This window comes from Microtus pennsylvanicus, chromosome 10 (assembly GCF_037038515.1).
Source record: "Microtus pennsylvanicus isolate mMicPen1 chromosome 10, mMicPen1.hap1, whole genome shotgun sequence".
Classification (NCBI taxonomy): Eukaryota; Metazoa; Chordata; class Mammalia; order Rodentia; family Cricetidae; genus Microtus; species Microtus pennsylvanicus.
Genome location: NC_134588.1, coordinates 106615393 through 106640164, shown reverse-complemented (window position 1 = coordinate 106640164; position 24772 = coordinate 106615393). Strand labels below are relative to the sequence as shown.

The window sequence follows — 24772 nt, the reverse complement described above, 5'->3', positions numbered from 1 at the left end:
GTTCCTTGAGGCTTAAAACAAGGTAAACTGAACTAGTGACCCTAGATGGCTTTGAACATTGAAGAGGAAATGTTGTGGGTTGTGACATGTGTATGTTACATAGAAAATGGGAGAGAGTACCAGAGGAACTGGACATGCCTTCTTCACTTAGGATAGAAGTATCACTCACAGGTCAACGTATGGATGACATCAGGAAGCTCATGTGCTATTTTTCCTTTTTCATTGTTTTAGAGTTAGACAAATGTGATATACATTTTTGCTTTATTGATTTTTTTTTAACCCTGGGCAATTTTTTTGCTTTCTTATTTTTAGGGCTCGTTAAACCATGCTTGCTGCCTGTGTCAGAGGTAAATGAAGTAATGTTTTCACCAGGGCCAGCCTTTGGAGGAACACAACCATGTTTCACTGATCAGCACACATTGAAGAATGAAACATGGGCTTGGAAACATGCAAAGGCTTTTCCAGGTTGGTCACAGGAAACTGTCAATGACTGGTGGTGTTCTGTTGTCCTTGCAACAGTTTAGGGTCAGTGTTTATGCTATTTCATTTATTTTGTCCTTTGAAATTGTTTTTAGACAGTATTGAAAGTAAGTCAAACTACGACAACCCCAGCAGGCATTGCTCTTCTCAATAAAGAGGCATGAAGAAGGGAGGGGTGAGGAAGAGTCCCTCAGGATGCCAGAGATACCTGATGAAGAAATCACAGTACTTTAGGAAACATTGTGCGTTTCTACAACCCCACTGCTTCCCAGTAGAACAGTTCACTGGAGACACTGGGAATGGACGCATTTAAAGCAGCAAGCATCTACCACAGTACACAAGTGTCACAAAAGGATCCTCTGTCTTTTTGTTTTTAAATATCAAGACACATTTTTCCCACACCGTATATCTACTTATATCTAGATTATAAACGAACTTTTTGAGAAATAAAATGATCTCTTTTAGTTTCTCTGAGATCGGATCTCCTGTAGTCCAGGCTGGCCTTGACCTCGCTATGTAGGAAATGTCGGCCTGAATTTTAATCATCCTTGACTCTCCTGCTTCTGTCTCCCAAGTGATAGGTTTAGAGGCACACACCACCCTAGCTGCATGATAAAATTATCATATGCCGTGTGAAACCCCCATAAATTCGTCAGTCCACTCTTCCGTTTAGAAAAAGATAATGTTGGTGTTATATGGTGGCGAGCAGAAGTCAGCAGAGACATCCACGAAGACTATCATTCAGAAAAGAAATAGGAATCATAAAAGGGAGCGAGTCCATTTGTTCCCCTCTCCCCAATGAGCAAACACAGACTGGGGCAATTCTCATGTCTCAGTTTGAAGTACTTTTCCTCTGTGACCTTGTGTGAGGGAATGGCTCTCCTCTAGTGACTATCCATGTCAAAGGGAAAGAGACGGCAGGATTCATCAGTGCAACGGGAAGGCCAGCTCTCATCACAGACTTTCCACGTGGCTGATTCCAAAACACGCAGACGGAGGATGGGAAGCTTTATCCCGATTCTTCCTTTTTTAAAACAAAGCTATTTTTTTGTATAAGTGTTCCCACAGTGTACGTGTGTGGCATATCTTTGTGTGTGAGCCTATGTGTACATGTGTGGACAGATGTCTCAGTGGGGATATCTGCTATCTTTCGCTATTCGTCACTAACCTCTTCACTTGAGACAGAGGCTCTGACAAAACTTGAAGCTACACTGATGCCATCAAGCTCCAGTGACTCTCTGGTCCCTCTCTTCCAGCATTGCATGTGTGCATATGAATGCACCTGGCTTTCTGCATGGCTTCTGGAGGTTGGAGCACACATCCTAATGCTTGCCCAGCAGGCGTTCTTCCATGGTGAGTCAGGACTGAGAGCCTCTTAGTTTTTCTATTCTTTGTAGAGAAGCTTCAACAGTTCTGTCCAGTGTTAGCATATGGATTAGGTCCTATCATGTCCTTACCGAAAGGCTTTGAATCCCACTAAAGCACCATTTATTTGGAGAGAGACACACGAAGCTGTTTATCCCTTTAGTCAAGAGGATGAGGGCATGCCACATACTAGTGTTAAGATCAAACAATTGATGTACAGGGCACAGACCAAAAGAGGTGACCATGTTCTCAATAAGAGTCAATGGTAAGTAAGGTAGTGGCTGATGTCAAGGACAGAGCTGAGTCAATGGAAAGGCATGGTACATAGGAGAAAGCAGCAAAACAGAGCTGATAGGAGAAAGAGGGTCTTGGACACCAAAGAAAGAGATTTTGACTAATAATGACAATTAAATCAAAGACACATTGAAAAAAGATGAGTCACAAACAGCAAATGGGAGTCAGCCCTTGTTTTTGATGGAAGCATCCCATGTCCTGGCGCATACATATATCCCATCCAATATCTCATCTTCAACCATCTACGGGTCCTGTTATCATCCAGAGACAATACAACACCCTGGAGTTTCAGTTTTTAAAATTGTATAACACTAGAAATAGAATTTCTAGTGCTGTATATCAGGCCAAGTTTCAAATTAGGCATAAAAAAAGTCCAAAAAACATATTTTTTTCTCAGATCTCTTCTTCTAGTTCAGACATGATAATGACAGGGATTCCTCAAGCAAGGCTTCTCTGGTTTCCCTCTCATCTGGTACTTACCTCTTTTCTCACACACAGTCAGTCTCACAAGGTGCTGGTACTCACTAGCTTGGCCCAGCCCACAGCAGGCTACATTCTCTGACCTCCCCTGTGTTCAGAGCCATCCTGTCAGGATGCTGCCTTTGGTCTCCCTTGTGCTCAGAGTTGACCTTGCATTTGGGGGAACACTTTCTGGCTTCCTGCTATGAGCTCTATCCTTCCAGAGTATCTTTCTTCCTAATAGTTCCAAGTGTCTCAGCGTTGCCTCTATTCCAACAACTTTCTTTTTCTCTCTGTAGCCTGCAGAATCTTGTCCGACTCCTCCATCTGGGACTTTTCAGGCTTGTGGAGGCTGCCCTTCACAGAGCTCACTCCATTTCTCTTCTTTCTCATCTTAATCAGACCCCCAAGCTCATGTCAGATCGCAGAGGAATACTTCACGTGGTCTAGCTAATGTTGGCCAGATTGCTGTGCCCATTCAGATTTGCTCAGCTGAAAGTACGCATCAGTGCACCAGTCTCCATGTTCCCCTTCAACAGGTCCCCTAGATCCTGCTAATGTGACTCATGTGTAAGACATCACAGACCTTTCTGTCGTCCCCTCCGGGGCAACCCTCTTCTCTAGTTATCTTTCTTTAACATTTGTTTAGCTAGTCTATTTTGTTATATACATTGTCTTTGATAGAGATGAGAATTCCAAGAGTCATTTAGGGGACCATGAATGTCACTCAGTGGTAGGGCACATGCTTAACACACAGAAAACCTTATGTTACACCCTTATACTACAAAAAAAAAAAAAGACTGTTTGCTCTTGGCTGTCTGGATTATGTGGGTTTGACTACTGTATGCACAAAGTATGGGGGCTGAGAAATGGATGGGAAGACATGAATAGGAAGAAGCAAGAAAAATATTCTTAAGCATAAACAAGCAGAAGAGTGAGAAATCAAACGATAATGCTCAAACCCTATAGAGCAGGGTGAAGCCGCGGGACGGAGCCAGCAGTGAGGAGACGACGGCATCTCTATGTGCAGTTTTATCCAGTGAAGAGGCAGTGGCCAAGCTAGAGCCAAAATATAATGAAGTTCAGAAGGAAGGACGGGGGATGAAGACAAGAAGGTAAGAAAGGAACAAAAACAAAACTCCGGAAGGGATCACACTCAAAATAGGCCATTAAAAATGTTGTTTTTCTCTATGACTAAACAAAAATTAAGAATGTATAGAAAGGCAGACAGATTGGAGGGGGAGCCACAATCTGGAATCATCTGTTTACGCTGCCATTTCATCTGCAGAGTGGAGAGCTGGAGAATCTTCAAGTAGCAGATCAGGAAGCTGAAGCTACCATCTGCAGCGCAGGAGATCAGGCTTGTGAGAAGTACAAGCGAGATGCAAGGCTGCCGGTCCAGCCAGCACAAGCTCACCCTCCATCCATCCAGCCCAGGGCAGCAGCAAGAGGACAATCTCTAAGCCTGAACGACAGCCCTATGGAAGGGAGAGAGCTTAACAGCGAACAAAATTGACTTTGTCCCATGATGGGAATAGTTGTTCAATGTAGGAGTGGACAAGGATACCAGCACAAAAATTAAATGACACCTAAGCACAGGTTAAGAGTAGTGTGAATTCTAATAGGTCTTATTAATAAAAATCTGGAGTCAAATATTAAGAGTGTGAGAGCTAAATAGTCAGAGAAGTAGAGCAGCCAGCCACTAGCTCTCATCTCAACAAAACTCTCAGACCAAATGGATATCCTGTCTCTCCCAGTCTTCAGATATAATGCAGTCTCTATGAAACCTCAGAATGAACCCCGAGTTCCTGCCTTCTCTTTCTGCCCAGCTATATCACCTCCCATCTCCATCCTCCTAGTGTTGAGATTAAAGGCGTGAGACACCACCAATTGGCTCTGTGTCTCTTTTAGACTTATTTAGTCTCATGTATCCCGGGGTAGCCTTGAACTCACAGAGATCCATCTGCCTCTGTCTCTCAAGTGCTGGGATTAAAGGTGTGTGCCACCACTGCCTGGCCTCTATGGCTAACTAGTCTGGCTAGCTCCACACTCTGATCTTTAGGCAAGCTTTATTGGTTAGATCACAAATAAAATATCACTACATTTCCCCCTTTTTTGTTTAAAAATTAGGATATAACTAATATAAGAAAAACAATAAGTACAATAACTATATACAATATATATATGCAATAAGTACATCAACATTTACATTTGACAAATCCAAGGAAATTACTCCATTATCCATTTATCTTGGTGAGTCCAGAGTGTTGTAGTTAGTTCACTTCTTATTCTCCCTTTCTTCACCAACCCCAAATTATCTCTGTATGTCTCTCGACCTTATACACTTTATATTTCCTCAGTGAATTTCTTTTCTGACTCTGATAAACGAGGAAAACTATAACTATCTTGTCTTCCACTCTCTCAGAGACCCAAGAAGGAAATAATATTAAATGAGTGAGCAGGAAGTACAAGTAGTTTAAGTGGGGATTCTGGGATGGCAGAGTGGGAACAATGTCATCCATCCACAGCACAGCATTTCTGGGATCAGGACGATCTGCGACATAGAGAGGGCCAAGACTAGACACGGAAGAACTTCAGCAGGTGTGCAAATTTTAATATTTAGAATATTGATGGCACTCGAGATGAACAGAGAGAAATGCACTGTCTGTGCATTTGCTTCTCACCACCATAGCAAGCGCCCCAGACAATTACAGGCAAAGACCGTTTAGCCGAGCTCAGGCTTCAAAGGTGACTTTCCATCGCCTATGGTGCCCGTGGTGGCACATCACGCTGTGGGGTGACATCAGCCTGATACACCATGGCAACGGAGTGTGAGGGAACAAAACACTTACCTCACATATAGGAAATGAAAAAAACAAAGATGTAGGGCCTGAGGTTCCACCATCTCCCTCAAGGACATCCCCCCACTGGAATGACGACCTCCCATGGGGGGCCCTAACTGCTAAATGTTCCACCTTCCATCTCTCAAAGGCACCAAGGTCAGTCAAGCCTCAGATGCCAACTACAGAAACACTCCAAGTGCTCCGTGAAAGAAACTTAGACAAACGAGTAGGAAAGCAATGTGGGTGGAGGGGAAATGCGCTCTTGTCGGAGAAAAATGTGTACTTTTATCAAGGTTGCTCTTTCTCTGAGTCAATATCAGAAGAATCAGTTGATATGCAGAAATATCCAACTAAATTTGTATAAAATTTGTTATGAATCATATTCCTTTAAATCTATACTTGTCTAGAGCTTTTCTTCCTTGTGTCTTCTACACTCCAACCTTACACCGACCACTAATAACACTAGATTCAATGTGGGTTTTTTTTTTTGTCAGAGGACAAATAGAATTTTATTTCTTATGAGGGCATCAGGGGCTTGTCACATAAGGCAAAGGTCACTGCTGAACAAAATTATTATTTCTCCCTATTTGAATGACCACTTTGTGTTAATTTTTATGGTACTAATTTTCTTATTCTCTGTATTTCCTCCTCCACTCCACTCTCTGTACTGATGATTCTATTCCAGGTCTTATGCACTTTCAGCAAGTGCTCTATCACTGAGCTACATCCCCAGTATTTATTCTCTTTTGATGTGTTCCTAGAGGGCTTAGGAGAAGTTAGACTATCATCTCCTAAAATGAAGGTTATGGACACACTTTATATAATATAGAACAACTCCTGAACTGCACCTCACACAGGAATATCAGATTCTGGGTCCAGAGTTTTTGCCAAGATTGCCTCACGTTCCAGTGCTCTGGTCAGAACCCTGATGGAAAATGCATCACACAGTCCAAGATAGTAGTTGATGGGTATTTTAGGAAAATGCCAGTTATATGGTTATGCTTGAAAATGCCAAGAGCTTTTCCCTTTTACTAATTGCCAGCCAGGAGAATGGGTGACTTTCAAAGTTAGTGAATGCTCTAGGAGGCAGTTGTGGAGGAATTCAATGTTTTAAGTGACCTCAGTGTCTTCTAATACTGCAGGCTCTACGGTCTTGCTTGTCTCCTCCTACTCCTCCACAGTTGATGCCAACACTTCAGTCTACCTTCTGACCCAGACACTCCAATCCGGAGTTAGCCAGACATCCTGCAGAGTGACAAATGACACAGCATTCTCTCTAGGCAGGTCTGAGACCTGGAATAAGCTGGGGTAGACGGTGTGATACGTATAAATAGGGAAAGAAAAAGAGCAGGATTTTTTCCACCAGAAGCAGCCTTGACCATTCTAGGGTGAAGATTATGATAGACTGAAGAGAATAGTGTCTTTCATTTAAAAAAATGCTGGGGCAGGGGAGAGAGTCCCAGGATTAAGTGTTTGCTGTGCAAACATCAGGGCTTGAATTTGAGAATCAGAACCCGCCCCCCACAAAAGACAGGCATGGTGACACACAGTTCCAGTTCCAGTAGGTTCCTAGAACATCCTAGACTAACAGGCAAGTTCCAGCCAGTTGGAGATTTTTTACTATAAAGGCCAGCTCCTTAGAGCAATAGCCAAGGCTGACTCTAGCTTTCACCTGCAGGAACACACACACACACATACACACACACACACGCACACACGCACACGCACACACACACAGTGGAAACAAGACAATGCAGATGTCTCTCGGTCATTGAGAAGAGTTTGTGGGAATACTAAAAGTACCAAGGGAATTCAGAAGGACAGAATGGAGTGGTAACTACTATGATTAGTAGGTAAGATGTCAAGGAATCAAAAATATACTTACCAACAGAACATTTTTATGGAAGTTATTGTTAAAAAACTGCCAAAGTTCTTGTTGATAAGGAAAACTAAAAATAAAATCGATGTTTTGCTATTCATAGATATAAAGACTTACCTTCTAGTCTCAGGATCAAATCCAAAGTAAGGGTCTTGACCCTGGTAGTATGTCTTCCCGGTGGCTGAGGGTCACGGCAAGGGCACTGGCCAGCGACACTGTTGCAGACAGGGCTCACTGTTCCAACTGTGTGGTATAAGCATGTCAGGCAGCCAGTGGCATGGCCAGGAGAAATGCAAAATCCTAGAAATAAGAAAAAAAATTGTTTTCACTTTTGGTTCAGTCTTCTCTAAAATGGATAGTGTTTCAATATCTTTCAAAACCCAAAGACTCTCAAGGGACTCCTGGGTCTTACTGTAATCGTGGTTAAAACTCTTCTTAATGCGTATATTAAACATAAACTACTAAAAACAACCACCAAGTCATCTACATGAAAATTTAGTATGGGGAGCTAAGGATGTTGCTCAGTGGCTAATTAAGGATGCTTGCTACTTCTATAGAAAGCCTGGATTCAGTGCCAAGCACTTACAAGTAACTCACAACTGTCTTAGACAGGTCCAGCAGATCTGAAACCCTCTTCTGGCTTCCCTGGGCACCAGGCACCTGCATGATGTATATGCATACATGCAGGCAAAACATTTATGCACATTTAAAATTAATTAATTCACAATTAAAAATAATTTAAGCGTGTTTGAATGAACTTTCAACTACAAACTGGCCCTCTTCTACTCAAGCCCAAATAGCAAGTAGGCATGAAGTACCCTATGTACTAGAGAGATATTTGGGAAGAAAGCCAGATAAAATGCAGGACTTCCAGTTAAAAAATTTAATTTAACAAAGATTTCATAGCAAAAGTAAATACTATTTACTCATACAAAATGGTTTCTGTTTGAGATTCAAACATAGTTAATCATACCGAATATTGTTAAAATTCTCAACCCTTAAACTGTCTACCTCACACATGATCTATAGCTTGTTAATCACCAAGAACTACTGCCAGTGTCTCCCAAGGATTTTACATCTTCAGCTGTGCCCTCCCCAGCTCCCTGTGGAGGCTGCCACCAGCTTTCCCGCAGCTGCGGCAGGAACCAGTGTTATCGAAGGATGTTCGCACACATGAGTTCATTTAGATGTTGTTATGTCCTCTATGTAGTTTAGAAAAGCAAAGCTTAAAAAGGCTGACAAACTCCCCTCAAATGCTGAACTAATGAATGAACACAAGCCAGCTTCACACAGCCTGCCCAACTCCAGAAGTCCTTTTACCCACTGGCAAGCCCAGACCTTCCTGTCAATCTCCTCATAGTGCAGCTTGAACAACCTTCCTGAAAGGAGATTTTTAATGTCTCTTTCCTCTATTTCAAACTAGTTTAAGGGTTATTTCCTTCAAGAGAAATATCAAGACTAAACCAAATTTGTACCATGACTTCCCACCCTGTGGTCAAGCTTCGCCTACCTCTTTAGCGTCAGCTCCCAACAGGAGCATCTCAGAGATGCTATTTTCTCTTCTTGACCCTTGAAGGCCTTTTTGTGAAGGGGTTGCTCTGTCCGTGGCAACAGTTTCTACCCACCGCCTTGAAGCCATGAACAAATTTCTCTAGGCCAATTCAGGCATGCCTCTGACAACTTCATTGCATCCCGCTGATTCCCACCAGTGCCCAGAACCATATAATTAATCTAATTTTCATCAGACTGTCACCTTCATCATGGCCAGAACCTCATCTACATAAGTCGTCATTCCCTCTACTAACCACAGTAGGCCTTCACTAAAGGTGATGAGGGTATAAAAATGGATACAAGGAGTCAATGAGTTCCACAAGTACTACACTCAGAAAATATACATGGACACACACACACACACACACACTCAGCTTAACATTTTAGTTTTATTCCATAATCCACATCTTTTCCTTATGTCAAAAACAAAGGAAAAACATGTGGGTCTCACAACCACATCGGTGTTCTTTAAAGTCTTCTGGGCCCAGAAAAATGGACGACAATAACGACAAAGTCAGAAAGGCTTTAGACATTTGAGTGGTGGAGCAAACATGTGAAACATAACAGTTTTGGTATAGTGTGATGTACATACATGTGTATGCTCACGTGCAAATATCTACCGAGACACACGCACAAGCACATACAAAATGCTACCAGGAATTCAACTGCGGCAACATGGAGAGGCATCACAGAAACCATGTGTCAAATAAAGTTGTGGAAGCTGAAACTTAAATGTTATGGTCATGAAGTTTTGGGATGTATTAGTCTCCGGGAAGAGGACAAGCCGGCAGACAAAGCCAGCCCTTCCCATGTCGTCTGTTCTACTGGGAAAACCAAGGATAACTTGCGAAGTGTCACACGTACTTGAGGATCTAGTTAACCAGAAGCCATCATCTAAGGTCACAAAATTCCTCTGTTTTCCTTGTCCGAGGTCCTAGCTATGCTCTTAGCGTGGAGGCCCAAAACTGTGAGCCTATTTCCACCTTGTCTGAAGGTCAGAGAGTTTGAGGTTGCTCAAAGTTGTTGAGAGCGGGTGTGACTACACATCCTGACCTAGGTGTGCTTATTTGCTATTTTGGATATTAAGATGGCCCATACAGTTAGAGCTACGCCACCCTGACCTAAGGTCAGAGAATTCAAGCATGCTTCTGCTCCTTCTTTTGAATTAGGAGGTTTGAACTAGAGAGTGGTTGCCTTCAGGATACTTGGTTATAGGATGGGTTCACTACCTAAACACCAGACTGCTTTTCTCAAGAATTAATGACTTGATGTCTCAAGTACTGAAGCACATAACTGTTCTAGCTGTCCTTTGTATCGTGTTAAAGCAGTCTTTTGTCTTCTTCCCCTTTCTGTAGTGGGGTATAAAAGTGTATGGAAAAGTAAGTGCAGCAGATTTCAGGATTCACTGTAACGACCCCCCCCCCCCCTTCATAGTCTCTGTGATTCTTTCTTAGTTCTGTTCTTCCAACCTAATTTTCTAATCCCATACCCCTACTGGTAAGTGGTATACTTGTCAAAGCTGGTTCCCAACATCTTAGATAGCTCTAAAAGCAGAAAAAAAACTCTGTTCAGAAATAGTAAAAGTAATAGATTGAAAGATCTAGAATACCCAGGTGTTGGCACCGACATAATTTTTATATTAATTTATAGTCAGATGACATGATTTATTTCTCTATCTTGATCCTTATATCCACTTGTAGGAATAGGTTGTAGCCACATCATCTAATGCCTGTTTGGCTACCTTGATCATCAAGTCACAGATCCCAAAGGCTTTGGTAGCTGAGGAAGGAAAGTACCTGGCTCCTTAAATTGCTGAGGCTGGTAACAAGGGCACAAAGAGCTCTCCAATTTGTATGAATTACCCACTAGCATAGATGCTTAGAAGTAATTTGGACTTACTGCAATAGCTTTGAGTCACAGAGAATTCTCAAATAATTAGGGATCATTTCTGCAAGAAATGATTTCTTAGCTAAGTCTGGATACACAAATAGGGGTGCATTATGGTACGTAAGATTGCATAGTTCAAATCTTGGAGAGTGAAGAACCACAGAGAAAAATATTAGAAATATAAGCTAAAGACAACAGTCATGAAAGAAAGTACAAGAAAGCACTTGTATCCGGGGATGCTGCCGTGTGGGGGCTTCCAGGGAGAAGCCATGGTGGACTTTGCTGGGAGGTGAACTCTCCTCTTCTCGAGAGCTTGATTATAAAGGTTAATGCCACCAGTACTTTAGTTGTCCTATTTTTAAGCAGTTCAATTAGAATGACGCAGGGAACTTCCTGCTCACAGCCTGCTTGTCGGCTCACCTGAAAGTGCCTAATTCTAGACCATTACTTCTCAGTTGATGGCTCCCAACTATAGAAAACAACACTTCCCTTCCTGTTCTGCTTAAACTTCCACTCCCGAGTGTGGCTTAATGATAACCGACCTTAATTTCTTCTTCAACTTAATGCATCTCTGATCTCACGCCATTAGCTCAGCTTCATGGTGCACACCTTTTACATCTGTATCATTTTACCTGATATTCCTGAGACTGCGTTCCCTCACAAATGTCTTTATACTGCCCTCTTAAACACAGCCGACGGGCCAGGGTGTTTTGTTTTTTGTGGAGCTGAGAGTTCATAGGCACAAAACAGCCTGGTAATGCATATCATTTCCTGCCTTATTTCAGGCAACTCTCGGTCCTGAGCAAGGCAAACCTCAGAGAGAAGTCAACGTGTCATCTTCCAGCACAAGGAGGGTGAACCCCATACCACAACACTGCTACCCCTGAAAGGGCCTTGCAGAACGCACAGAGGTCTGCAGTATTAGCACGACCGAGGGAAGCATCTCCTGTCAGGGTTATTCGCACAGCAAGGCACCTGTCCCGAGCATCAACGAGAGCCCATTTCCCAGCAATATCCCTCCTGGGGACCATGAACAACTAGGCTTTGCTAAGGTCCTGAAATGGGAGAAAGAAAACAAACTTAACCTCTGGGCCATGCTCAGAAAAGGAGGGCAGCGCTTGGCTCAGCACTCATTATAGGCCATTAGGAGACGATCCTCTGCACTTTAAACCATGGACACGATGATGTTCATGGAAGGAACCCATGTCGGGAAGGGCTCAATAATCAGGGTGTGTGGATACAGTGCCAACGGCAGCGATTTTCAAATCAGGATACTAATGTTTCCCATCATTTTGGTGTTTTTAATAAAAAATAATGCTAACAGCATTTGCCATACTTTTGACCCAATGCTCATGGAAGCACAGACACAACACTACTCATCCTATGGTCACGGCAATTAGTGCTCTCATTAAATTAGGTGTGCCACAAACGCTCTGCATTCAGTTCCTCCGCGGTAACTGGTCGCTCCTCTGCTACATTGCCAGCTGTTATATATTCTTAAAATCCAGCTCAGATCTTTTCTATTAAATTCTTATATGTCCCATGCCTCAAGAATCCCCCAGTCTCTTCTATTAAATGTTCCTGTACTTCCACAAACCAGATTCTCCTAGTTGAAGCCCAAGGACTTTGTATATTTGTGATTGTGTCTCTTAAAGGAGCTCAGGACCTGGCACATAGTGCCATATTAAATAGATGTGCCCACTGCCAAAACAGATACAGCCATAAAGTGGGTAGATAGCTCAGTGGATGGATGGGGTGATGGGTGGATCAATCTCTGTGGTCCCTTAAAGTATGAAATGATTTCCTTACCTATGAGAGGGAAAATGGTCAGTGTAAATCTGTGAGTGGAAAGAGAGACTTGTGCAGCCTAACAGGAAATGCAGAAAGGGGTGTGTAAGAATCAGCATAATGCATGGAAAATGTAACTTTCAACAAATCATTTGATGGATGATGGGGGAGGTGGTGTATGCTGTGAATGTTTTATTGCTATTGGTTAATAAAGAAGCTGCTTTCAGCCAATGGCTTAACAGAGTAAAGCCAGGTAGGAAATCCAGGTAGAGATGTAGAGAGAGAGTTGGCACAGTCAAGGAAATGCCATGGAGCCACCAAAGGAGACAGACGCCTGAACCTTGCTGGTAAACTATGAGTCTTGTGGTAATATATAAAATAATAAAAATGGGTTAATTTAAGATATGAGAGCCAGCTAGCAATATGCCAAGGTGATTGGCCAAACAATGCTGTAATTAATATAGTTTCTGTGTGATTATTTCAGGTCTGAATGGCTGGAAACAAATGGTGCGGGAATGAGCAAGAAGTCTCCATCTACAGATGGCTCAAACGAGAGATGAGAAATATCAGCCCTCAATAAAATCTCTTGCTTTTAGAAAAAAGGGAATGGTAGAAACCAATACCCCGAGATTTCTGCTGAACTCCTCTGCTTTACCCAAGCTCAACTTTCTTACCTGTGTGAGCATCTTGGAAGGCTCTTGGAAGCTCACTTACACTTTATGTCCCCTTTCCCCCTTTTAAAGTCAGCATCTCACTAAATAGCCCTAGCTGGCCTGGCACTAACTATGTAGACTAGGCTAGTCCTGAACTCACAGAGAACTGCCTACCTCTGCCTTTGCAGTGCTGGCATTAAAGGAGTGCACCATCATGCCTAACCGTAGCACATTTTCTAAGCATCAAATACAAAATTAATAAAAAAAAATACAAATGCTGAAATCTCTAATAAAATCTGAGGGATTATAATAATTTCACATACATATATATTTATATAGATATTACCATAACCCAAGGCAAACTTTTATATTCTGTTTTCATTCTACTGAATTTCAGTATTTATCAGATGCACACTTCCAAGCATCCTCCCTGCACCACAGAAACTGTCTATAAATCCTTCCAACTTAGTTTATGTAGATAACCCCATTCCTAGAGCCTGCTGCTCTGCTCTTTGTCATTCCCTCACCCAGGCAGCCCACGACAGTGTTCTTTTCTTTTTCATGCCTATTACTTGGATTTTTCCACAACAAATGAGATTTCCCAGGACCCGAAGGAACAAGCCAGAACCACGTGTTGAGGGGACATTGAAGATGGGAGAAGGTTACAGATATTTGCAACTATATGTATCTTAAAGAAGCCTCAAGTGATTATTTAATGAATATTTAAGTCAATTTATTTTTTTTAAATGTCCCCATAGTTTGAGGGCATGCGTTCTGGAGTCAGATTCTCAGGGATTTGTAAACGCCTCTTCTATTGTTAGATTCTACTCCCTTTGCCTAACCAGGAGGGGAGCAAGTGCAACCCCCATCATAGAAATATTAGGCACATGACACGGACTTCACAGCAAAGCTCCGAGGCAGAGCTGGGTACTCCGTAAGTACCCAACAATTATTCTTTACTATCATTATTGAAACTGTTATTATGAAGTTTCCCCGGAAATAAGATTTTTCTTCCTACACTGAAATTGAAATAAGCATTCCCCTCTTCCCTCCTCCGACATATTCCAAAGCAAGCAGTCCAGAGTGTCCAAGGTAAGACTGTTTCCTGGCAATTGGTCATGAGAGTGATGCCTAACCTGAGACTAAGTTCTTGCTGGGGAAAAACACATTAACTTCAAAAGGTTTTGTTGTTGTTTGCTGTTTTCACTATGATCTGGGTGCGATCGGATCTCAACGCCTATGGATGCTCCAGCTTTGCCTAGAGCCTCAGCCACCTGATTTCCATCTGCAGGGTCTTCATAAGATTTGGTTTATGAGCCCATCACTTAGCCAGGAGGATATGCTTCCTAATGAAACAAGATACTTTGTTTTACTCTCTAATAGTCTATGTGACTTATAAAATAAGAGGCAGAAGCAAGTACTGAAGAAAGCATGAAGCATTGTTCTATTAGGACCCAACATGTCACGAGAAGCCGTTTCCTTTATAAATTAGGCTTTATTGTATTTCAGAGCTGCCAGCGCCCTCAATAAACCCTCTCTGCCTCTGGTTCTCAAGGACAAGGGAGGGTCACGAGCCCAGGATGGCTTGACATCATCCCCTGCCTTTCTCGGTCTGGCCTCTGATTAAGCACAGCTGCTGAATGGTACGAGGTCATCCAGAGCTGGAGCAAAAAAATAAAAAATAAAAAGCCAGGGGGAAACATATTTAGTGCCGTATTTATTAGTGTGGGTCTGTGTACGTTCATCTTTATACACACACTACAAATAATTTTAAATTAAAGCATTTTAAAAATACTTAATGGAGGTTAAGCAGCCTTTTTAACCTCTGCTCAAGTTATTGAATGGTGTATTAAAACCAATGTGGCTCTAACGTACCTTCCAGTGCACATTGCTGTGTTAACAAATTGCCTATAAATTTCAGCTGAATTAAGCCCATTCCTTGTACGTTCGCACTAAGGTTAGGTTAATAATACATGAGATTTCATTACACAAACGTTCCTCAATGATGCTTTTTAAGAAAGTGGGGCAGGAATCTACATGGCACCCTCTAGCATGGGCCAATTTATATTTATAGTCACGGAAGAGAAACAGGCATGGTCCTTAGGCTTGTGAGTGTGTGTGTGTGTGTGTGTGTGTGTGTGTGTGTGTGTGTGTGTATCCCCAGCTGAGCTTCTCCCTCTGTGTCCTATTGCTAGCATGAATCCATGTGCACTCATGCCCTATGGGATGGGACCTTGGACTCACAACTGTCCAGAAGGAAGTAGAACCCAGTGACAGAGATGGCTGTGGTATAACATGTCTACTTCAGAGAAGGGTTGTCTTCTCCAAGCAAGTTTCACTGTAAGAGGCAGAAACAAAACAAAACGAATCCAAAGATCAAAGTGGAAACTCTGAAGTCAGAAGATGGCAAAATTTACAATCACCCCACTTATACTTTGCCCCATTTCATGCCATGCATGTGTGAATATTGCATCTTGTTTTGTTTCAAAAATGCACATGGTTTGAGCTACCATTCCTCCTTGCAGATAGGAAAACGATCATCTTGAAGTCTAAGGACATTTCCGCAGGACTTGGCTGCTCCCATGGCTAAAAATAAGCAAAGGCAACTGAGATATTTTTATACATAATTACTCATTCAATAAATATTTATGGATCACCATTTATGGAGGTTCTGTACCATAGGCCTGAGCGAAAGCAGTGAGCCATAATGCAGAGTCAGAGTGAGGTTAGTGACTGGAGAAACACTGATGCACTGAGAGAGCCTCTGGAGGTTGCAGGCCAGGCAGCCATGGAAGCCCACCAACTTCACCCTTCCCTTTGCTGGAAAGCTAGTGAAGGGTGGGTTGAGGAGACCTGGCTAGCTTTGAGTACTACCCGTCTATTTCTGGAAAAGCCAGAAGTCCTTGAAGAAGGATCCATAGAGAATGGGGAGTTGGGGATTTTGCTTGGATAGTGACTTAGACTACAGGGGAGTAAGAGGGAGGGTGGAGACGTGGTCAAAATCTAGATACACTGTGAGGCCAAGGCCTCAAGAATGCTCACGGTAGAGGAGTCAGGAGCTCTGGGAGAAAGAGGAGTCAAGCCTGGTTATAGTGATTTGACGTGACAAGATTACAACCCAGAAAATGCAGGGCAGCAGTGCCATTTAAACATGGTAGACTGAGCAATCTTTCCTTTTTCTCTAAAGCGGAAGAACAGTCAATAACAGATATCTAAGAGGAGAAATATAAAGATCGTTAATAGAAAGTATACAATAACTATATTGATCAAGTGCGAATAAACCCAGAAAGAAACGTATGGCCTTCAAAGCTTCAAAAATCTCTCCAAAAGCTGCCACACTCACATTTGAGGAGAAGACATGGAGGGTTAGCTGTGGAAGTTAAAGCAAAGAGAGATAATTTTATGTCTCAACTTGGCCTGCCTTGGTCAAATCTTATCTGACTTATCTGGTCAAATACCATGTATAGATATTGCAGTGAATCTATTGGGTAGGTTTCTATAGAACAAAATAATACTCATACACAGACAAAAATGGCTCATTGAGCAACCAGAATTACTAAACAAAGAGAACACCAGCCTGAAAATTCCAAAACCAGATAAATAAAAAGGATAGAAACTTCTAGAAAGATAGGGAAGACAAAAATATAATAGGATAGCCAAGCCAATAGAATGCTATTTTTATGAATACCATTTGAAGTACTAGTAAAATTTCATATATCTCTCTTTAGTTGATGTTTCAAAGTGCTAAAGACCACGCCAGGAACACAAACTACAATTACTTCTCTCTGCATTCTTCCAGGAGCTAACAGAGCATGTGCTCTAACATTTATACAGTTAAAGCTAGATAAGTAAAGACAGAGTGTTGTGGGAGCTGCGGGTTGCATTCCTGCTGCCCCAGCTCCTGGTTGCCCCGAAATAACAACACACAAACTGTATTCTTTTAAACACCTCTTGGCCCATTAGCTCTAGCCCTTACTGGCTAATTCTGATATCCCGATCAACCCATCTCTAATAAGCACCGGTCTTACCGGGAAAAATTCAGCATGTCTGACCTGGCGGCTTGCTTCATCGTGTCTGCCCAGGAGAGGGGAGCATGGCCTCTGAGCTCACTTCCTCTTCCTCCCAGCATTCTGTTCTGTTTACTCCTCCAACCTATGTTTTAACCTATGAGGCCAAGCAGTTTCTTTATTACTTAACCAATGACCTTCCTCCATCAACAGAGACTTATGAAAACCAGGACCCAACACAGGGCAGGTGCAAAGGTGAGTTGTGGAATCCAGCTGTGGGGGAGGACTGGGTATTCTGCCCACATCAGAAGGGCAATCCCAAGCACCTGGACCCCTGCAAACTGGAATCTCTAGGGAACACAAAGTGTGTGGTCAACCTTTGGAATGGAAAAATGGGCCAACGTCGTGTCCCAGTGTCATAAAAATGCCTAAGCAATTTCTAGAAGACAATACAAGGCAAATAGTTTTTTCAGGAAAAGAAGTATAATGTGTAGATGGCTAGTTCAATAGTAGATCTAACAGTTCCACCTCTCAATACAATCAGGGCAGAGGAAAAGAAATGCTGAGGAGCCTTATGAGGAACTCAGTACTCATGGACTGGTCAAAGAAAGTTTCTAAGTTCAAAACCAGTTAAGTCTCAGAGGTAAAGACATTTACTGCCAAGCCTGATGACCTGAGCCCATTGCGAGGACTGTGACACAGGAGAGGACCGACTCCCGATAGTGTCCTCTGGCCTACAGACATCCATATAAGTATAGGCACACACATGTGCACACACACACACACACAAATATAATTAAAAATAGAACACAAAGGTCAAACAATAGATGGACAATATTAAAAAATAAAATTTAAAACATTAAAAAAAGGATTCAAAGACACAGGATAGTCTTGTGTGGTGGAGCTCAGCAGAGGACTTTTGGGGACAACTTGACTTTTAAATCACAAGCCTTTACATTTTATTTGTTTTGTAAATTTATGCCTGTGGAGATCTTGATAAACATAAAATTAAATTTAAAAAGGAAGGCTTTGGAGTATTACTCTGCACATTTGCCTTCCCCAAACCAGGCCCTGATCTTTCTTCTCCCCCAAGGTCTATCTGTTTAAGGCTTAACTGATATTGGTTGCTTAAAGAGTCTAACTTTTAAGCTTTTTTCCTAAATAGAGATGTCACAAAACTCCACCCATAAGGGTGGGGCTGTTGCCGTCCCCTTTACAGGAGAGCAGGATGGCAGGCATCATCACCATCATGGAAACATAATGATCATACTAAAAGCATGTTATATTTGGCTTACTCCATGCCTGCTTTACTTCTTAGAATTTCAGTGTCTTTGAGACAAGGATTAACTCATTCAACCCACACAGGTACAAAGACAGTCCAATGCTTTACACACCAAGAATGCTTGGGCAAGAGTTTGCAAGTTGGAGAGACCGTGTAATAACAAGAGCAACTTCTTGGACTGTTCTTGGAATCAGGCACTAGCAATCTTAAATAGGGAAAACTGGAAATAGAAAAAAGAGCTAAGAGAACATGGCAAACTCTGCTGTTCCGCCCCACACGTCAGCCTTGGCTCCCACTGCCGTCTCCCATCAGTGGGTTTTATGTGCACCGTACAGACATGCCTATCCGGTTTTCCATCCTGACACTTTAAACATACAGAGCAGCTGGTGACACTGAGGAAGAGTGGGGAATATGCATGCTCTACTGGACAACCGCCACGGCCTCCCAAACATAGACTAGAGAATGTGGCAGCCCTGAAGCTCTGCAGACCGTTGTGAGCAAGTGGTCATTGTGCATGCGTTTGGAACTTAGTTTTCCACCTCTCTCCCCATCGACTTACACTCAATGAAAGCTCTCCTTGGGGTGCAGATACAATCGTCTTTGGTTAGTCTGAGATGTCCACATCTCAGATCAGAAATGGCAGTAGAGGAGGGATTGACAGTGTAAGTGACTGCGGTGTTGGAGGGGCGTCACAGTTCCATCTCAGTGTTTCTCATCACAGGTCGCTATCTCCAGAGAAACACTCTGATGAGACCTTGTTCCAGGGAGCATGCGCGAGAGAGACATGAGCCCATGGATGAGAGCACCATGAAATATCTGAAAAAAAAAAACCAAATAAAACTAAGACAAGATTTTGTTCATGTATTTCCGCAGTGTCCCGCTCGCCATTGTCATCTTTGGGCAATGATTTCAATTTTGTTAATGATCAGAGCTGTGGCAAAAGAGGCAATTCATTCTTGCTGGAGGGATTTCCTCAACAGGTTAGCAGATGGGCTAGCAACCAGGTTTGTTATTTGCTAATTGTCTGTATCAATGTCTTCCCATATTTTTGATAACAGGAGCTCATTGTTTAATACAAGCAAAGACATGTGCACAGACTCTCTTGGGAAGTCTCTTATGGTTAGCTCTCTTTGGGAGGTCTCTCTTCTGGCTAGCTCTCTGTGGACATGCACACAGACTCTTTTGGGAGGTCTCTCTTCTGTGGACATGTGAAGCAGTCCTGACCAAAGGACCGTGAAGAGAAGGAAGTAGCAATGGGCACCATTCATATATTTACTTAGAAATGATTCTGCCTATCACTGCCTGGAAATGGTTGACTGGATGAAAACCAGAGCTGCCTATTGTAGGAGGCAGATGGGGGCCACTTCAATGCTGACATCTCTGACCATGCTGAATTAGCTGAATTAGGGTAGACATCCTGTCAAAATGAAGCAAATTAGACTCCCCTACCTCGGAACTATAAAAGAGAGGTGACTTGTAAGTCTATCTGCCTAACTGGGCATAGAATCAGAAGCAACATCAGGAACACGTGGTGGCATAGTATCCATGGAAGAAGAGTGGAGTATGGGCCCTCCTGGGGCAGGGAGAAGAAAGGAGAATAAGAACATTCTAGTCCTTTTGGAGACAGGAGAATTTCTATTTATATAGTTTTACTGCAGCATAGCTTCTTAAAGTGACACTTTCTACATTTCCTTATGCATTTCAATGAGCTTTGATAAACTGGTAACTATATAGCCGCTCACACAACCAAAGTTTAAATTGTATCAGTTTATCTGAACCTCTACTGGGGTCCCTTTCCAGTCAGTCCCCTTCCACATGGCCCCCTAATCTTAATTTTGCTCTTAAAATTTTGTTTTTCTGACTTTCATGTACATAGGATCACAAATTAAGCAACTTTATCAATCTTGTTTTTCTCCCCTAGCCCAATTTTAAAAAGAAAGTCACATAAGAACAAGAAGCTACATTCGTATCATACGTCCCTTTCTTCCCCATCTCATGTCCTCCTCCACCTCCTCTTGAATGCATGATTTCACTTTGCTAGGCAGGCAAGTGTCCCCAGTGATGACATGGTGGGACTTGCACATTGGGATGACCAACAGCTGTCCCCCTGGACCCAAGGCTAGCTTAATAGGAGGGAACTCATGCCTGTTACTATAAACCTAACCAACGACCCACGACGAGACTGCCATAGACCCTGGAGAAGAGCCAATGCCTGTCATTTTCCCAAATCAATATAGCTTTCAGCTGTACTCTAACTATTCATACTTAAAGTGATCAATTTATTATAAAGTATTACTTCATTAAGATCAGAAAAAAAAGCAAAGAAACTCCCATCAGAAAACAATTGGAAAGATAGGTTTCTATACGGTGAGATCAGGATTTACCTATCTTATTATATAATGACATTTAAAAATAATTCTGGATGTGTCCTTACGATATCAGAGTATACATCCCTTTTCTGCATGATATTTTGCCAGCCAACTTCATTTAGAAAATTGGTTCATCATTTAGATATTTGATATTGTATGGATAATTAGGTCAAATTCCCTTCTTTTTTTTTTTTTTAGAAAAAATTACCCCCTATTCTCAATCATTTATCTTCTAATTTTTAAAAAAATACACCCATATCAGGGTAAGAAATGCTTCTGTCTGGAAGTAGCTCCGTTCCCCCACAAACAGCAATTGCACACACAAGACAGTCTCAAGCAGGTCAAACAGCTCTCTTAGGACAACGTAAGCAAAATGATGATGCTAGAGGTACATTCTTTAGAAGCTGCATCCAGAAACAAAGGGGTCCCCTGTGGTCACTGCACTGAAAAGGAGCTGGTCTCTTACCTGGCTGACACTGCTCACACCTTCTTCCTCACCAATGAGGCCGACACAGGCACTGGCCACTGACGAGGTCACAAATGCTTCCAGGTATTGTTCCCAAGGAATCGCACTCACACATCCGGTGCCCTTGAAGACTGCCCATTGTCACATTGAACCTGTGAGGCTCACACTGGTGGCAGCACAGATCTGTTACTACTGCTTTGCAAAGACATGGTCCCGTTGATTTGTCATGCGACAGAGAGCCATCTACTGTCCTGGTCTTCTCACAGTTGCAAGGCAAAAGGAGGAAGGAATCTTTCTGTGGTAGACTGAAGCTCCCCTCCACACACTGATTGCACTGTTTCCCTCCAACGTTGGACTTACAGATGCACTGTCCTGTCTCGGCATCACAGATGGTCCCAGCTTGGGAGCCAGTCATGTTACGGTCACAGGCCTTACAAGTGCTGCTGGCCAAACCGTAAAGGTTTTCTCTGCAAATGTCACACTTAAATCCTTTGGATCCTTTTTCTGCATGCACACTGTTCAGGAAGTGGATCACAGAGCTGGTTTGCTGAGCCATGGAGGTTACAGTGGCAAGGCTCACATCCGTCATCATCAATACTCTGGAGAAATTTCAATCCAAATTAGCAGCGATTGCATCTAAGCCCTGCAAACAAAACACATTTGAAAGGGTGAGGGAATTAGGATGGCAGCAAGGATGATGGCTGGAGGTTAACCTTTAACACAGATCCAAACCATAAAGAGGACCATTCTGGACAGCCATCGAGGCCAAACACCACCGAAATATTAAGTCAGCTCTCACATGGGGCCTGTAAGCAGCATGCTATGAATAATATCAGTGCTAATCAATGCAACAAAAAATGCAGAATAGACACACTGTTTCTGTTGCATGCATGGGGAACCTTTTTCTACTTCTACAAATTTCAAAACTATTTTACTTAAAATAGACTTTGACATATAAAAGTCACATGGCACATGAGTTACTTTTCTGAAACTCAAAATTGCCTGGAGAGAGTTAGTAAGATTTTTCTAGGAGGGTAAGCAAAGTATAAAATACCAGCTAGGCAAAATAAACAGGTTCTAGAATTCAGTTCTCTATCACCATGGCTGGAATTACAATGGTGAACTGTGTTAACATGTATACATAAACGCTGGTAAGGGAATCAATCTTACTATTTTTCACTACAAATATGTTAAGTGTATAGGGAGTAGATACACCAATTAGTCTCAAACAATTCTTTCCCAAATTGTCCACAAACCATAACTCCATGTTGTATCCCAAATAAAATAGTGAATTTGTATTTACTACTATGCCTTTAAAAGCTGGGGGAGAAGAAACAATAAAATACTGTTCTGATAACTCTCTTTGTGCACAGGGACATGCACCCTTACTTCAGCTGCTACACATTAAATAACCGACATAAATACAATGTATCCAATTTTTATTTTAATCCTCTGTATACTCTACATTTTATCATTTTCAATTAATATAAATTACACTTGCCTTGGCTCATAAGGCCAGCGCACCGCTTGTCAAATCATGTGATTCAAAACATACCTGTTCAGGCATGAAGTAAACTCAGAGCTTTATGTTTTTTCTTTTTAGAGGGGCACGAACATACGTTGTACAAATGGAGAAAAATGTTTTGTCACCTAAACTTAAACCCCTGACAACTTAGGTTAGTCTCAACAAGGACATTGCCAAGAACAGGAATTTAAAAAAAAAAAATCAACAGTGATGTTTAGATGCAAATCCCTTCCCTTTAGACAGACCTCATATATCCATGAATGTAACTACCTGACTACACAGCATTGAATCAATTGAGACATCTATTTCAAACTATAATTGTATAATTGTAATAAAAAATTAGTCCTAAAATAAGCGTCAAATACATACTCAGGCACTGATATGGAGAAAAGAAGCCCTAAGCTGCAAGAAAATGCATAATATGTATGTATATGGACAAAAATTCATTCAAACTCCAAGAAAGGCAAGTTCTTTAACAATGATGAACGGCTCACCTAAGGCATACCATTTAATTTCAATAAGGAAAATAAAAAAGGACCACGATTGCTGCAAATTTTAAAAATAACTGTATTGTTAACAAGAATTATGACTCATTTTGAACTATTAAAATCGGTCTACATGGATTCATATCAGATCAGTTTTAAAAATATGCACAGTGCTTATTTGAATATGCCATACATATTCCTGACAGGTAATCTATTCCTAACGATACTCACGGAGGCCTACAGGGCATCACACTCGGAGCTAACAAGTGCGGGCGAGTTACCACACTTGGCATTTAATTCACATTCTTCTCCCTTTTTATTCTAGATGAATGACCTACTTTAATAAAATTATTGGTGGTAATGTATTTTACTGGTGATAGAATCATTAGTAAGATTTAACAGTTTTGTTAACTCAAACAGTTCGCCGTCTGAAACATATACAACACATCCTTGTGTTTTCAGGGTTTTTTGTTTGTTCCTATTAACGAGGTAATCTTCAACAAGGATGGCTGCTAATCCTATTAGGAAAATATATATTCACGTCAAGTTCGTGTTTTTATTAAAAGTATTTCACTTGCAGAGATTACTCAAGAAATCGTTATTTATAATATTGTTAAAGTGAGGATTTAATCTTCACAAAATACATATTTATATTTTCCTGCAGACTTGCAGCATCCAATAAAATGAGCAAATGACAATAGGAAATGGCACAGATCATGATAAACTTTAGGTAATTAATTTTTTTTCTTTTTCAAGCTGTAGGACCTAACTAATATAGGAAAGGTGTTACTAAAAGAGAGAAGCCTCCACTCCATCATGCACAAAGACCTGGGTTCAGCTTGCTTCTGTATCTTGAATTTAAAACATATCTCACACCCAGGAACAAAGAAAGGCACACTGAATGAATTCTTCACTCCACTCCTCCGTACGTCAGCCAGGGTTTCTTTTTGAAAGTTAGTGTTTGTATAGCTGTCATAAATAAAGGTGGGAACGATGTTACACATCTTAACATCATCTTTCCTTAAACCAGGGGCAGCTTATGTGATGTCATCAGACCTGTCCATTTTTAATTAGATTAATTAAAATGTGTGTCTACCATAGCTGTGGAATTTTGTATATATATGAGCAAACAATACATATTAGGTTATATTACAAAATATATACATAATCCAGAATTGCATGTAAGTACATACATACATATAAATGTATACATGTGTATGCATATGTGTGCTTGTGTGTGTGCATATGTGTGTGGTACAGAGATCATTGCCAGGTACATTTATTATTCTGAGGTTCAGGTCAGTGTAAGTATAACCACACAGGACTTGGAGTCTTGGGTGACAATAGAAAGGCCAAGGTCTTTTTTAAACTTCTTGCAGGAACCAGGGCATGCTCAGTTAGAACACAGAGTGCACTTCATCAGAAAACTTCCCTAATAT

At 41.7% G+C, this 24772-nt stretch overlaps 1 protein-coding gene across 1 annotated transcript in view; it reads right to left on the bottom strand.

The window, feature by feature from the left end:
* Window positions 1-24772, bottom strand: part of Ush2a (usherin) — a 663496-nt gene that overhangs the window by 520080 nt on the left and 118644 nt on the right. Inside the window, 4 exon segments of the mRNA XM_075987373.1 lie at window positions 7438-7504; window positions 7507-7620; window positions 21324-21819; window positions 21821-21966. Of these exon segments, the coding sequence (XP_075843488.1) occupies window positions 7438-7504; window positions 7507-7620; window positions 21324-21819; window positions 21821-21966 (823 nt within the window).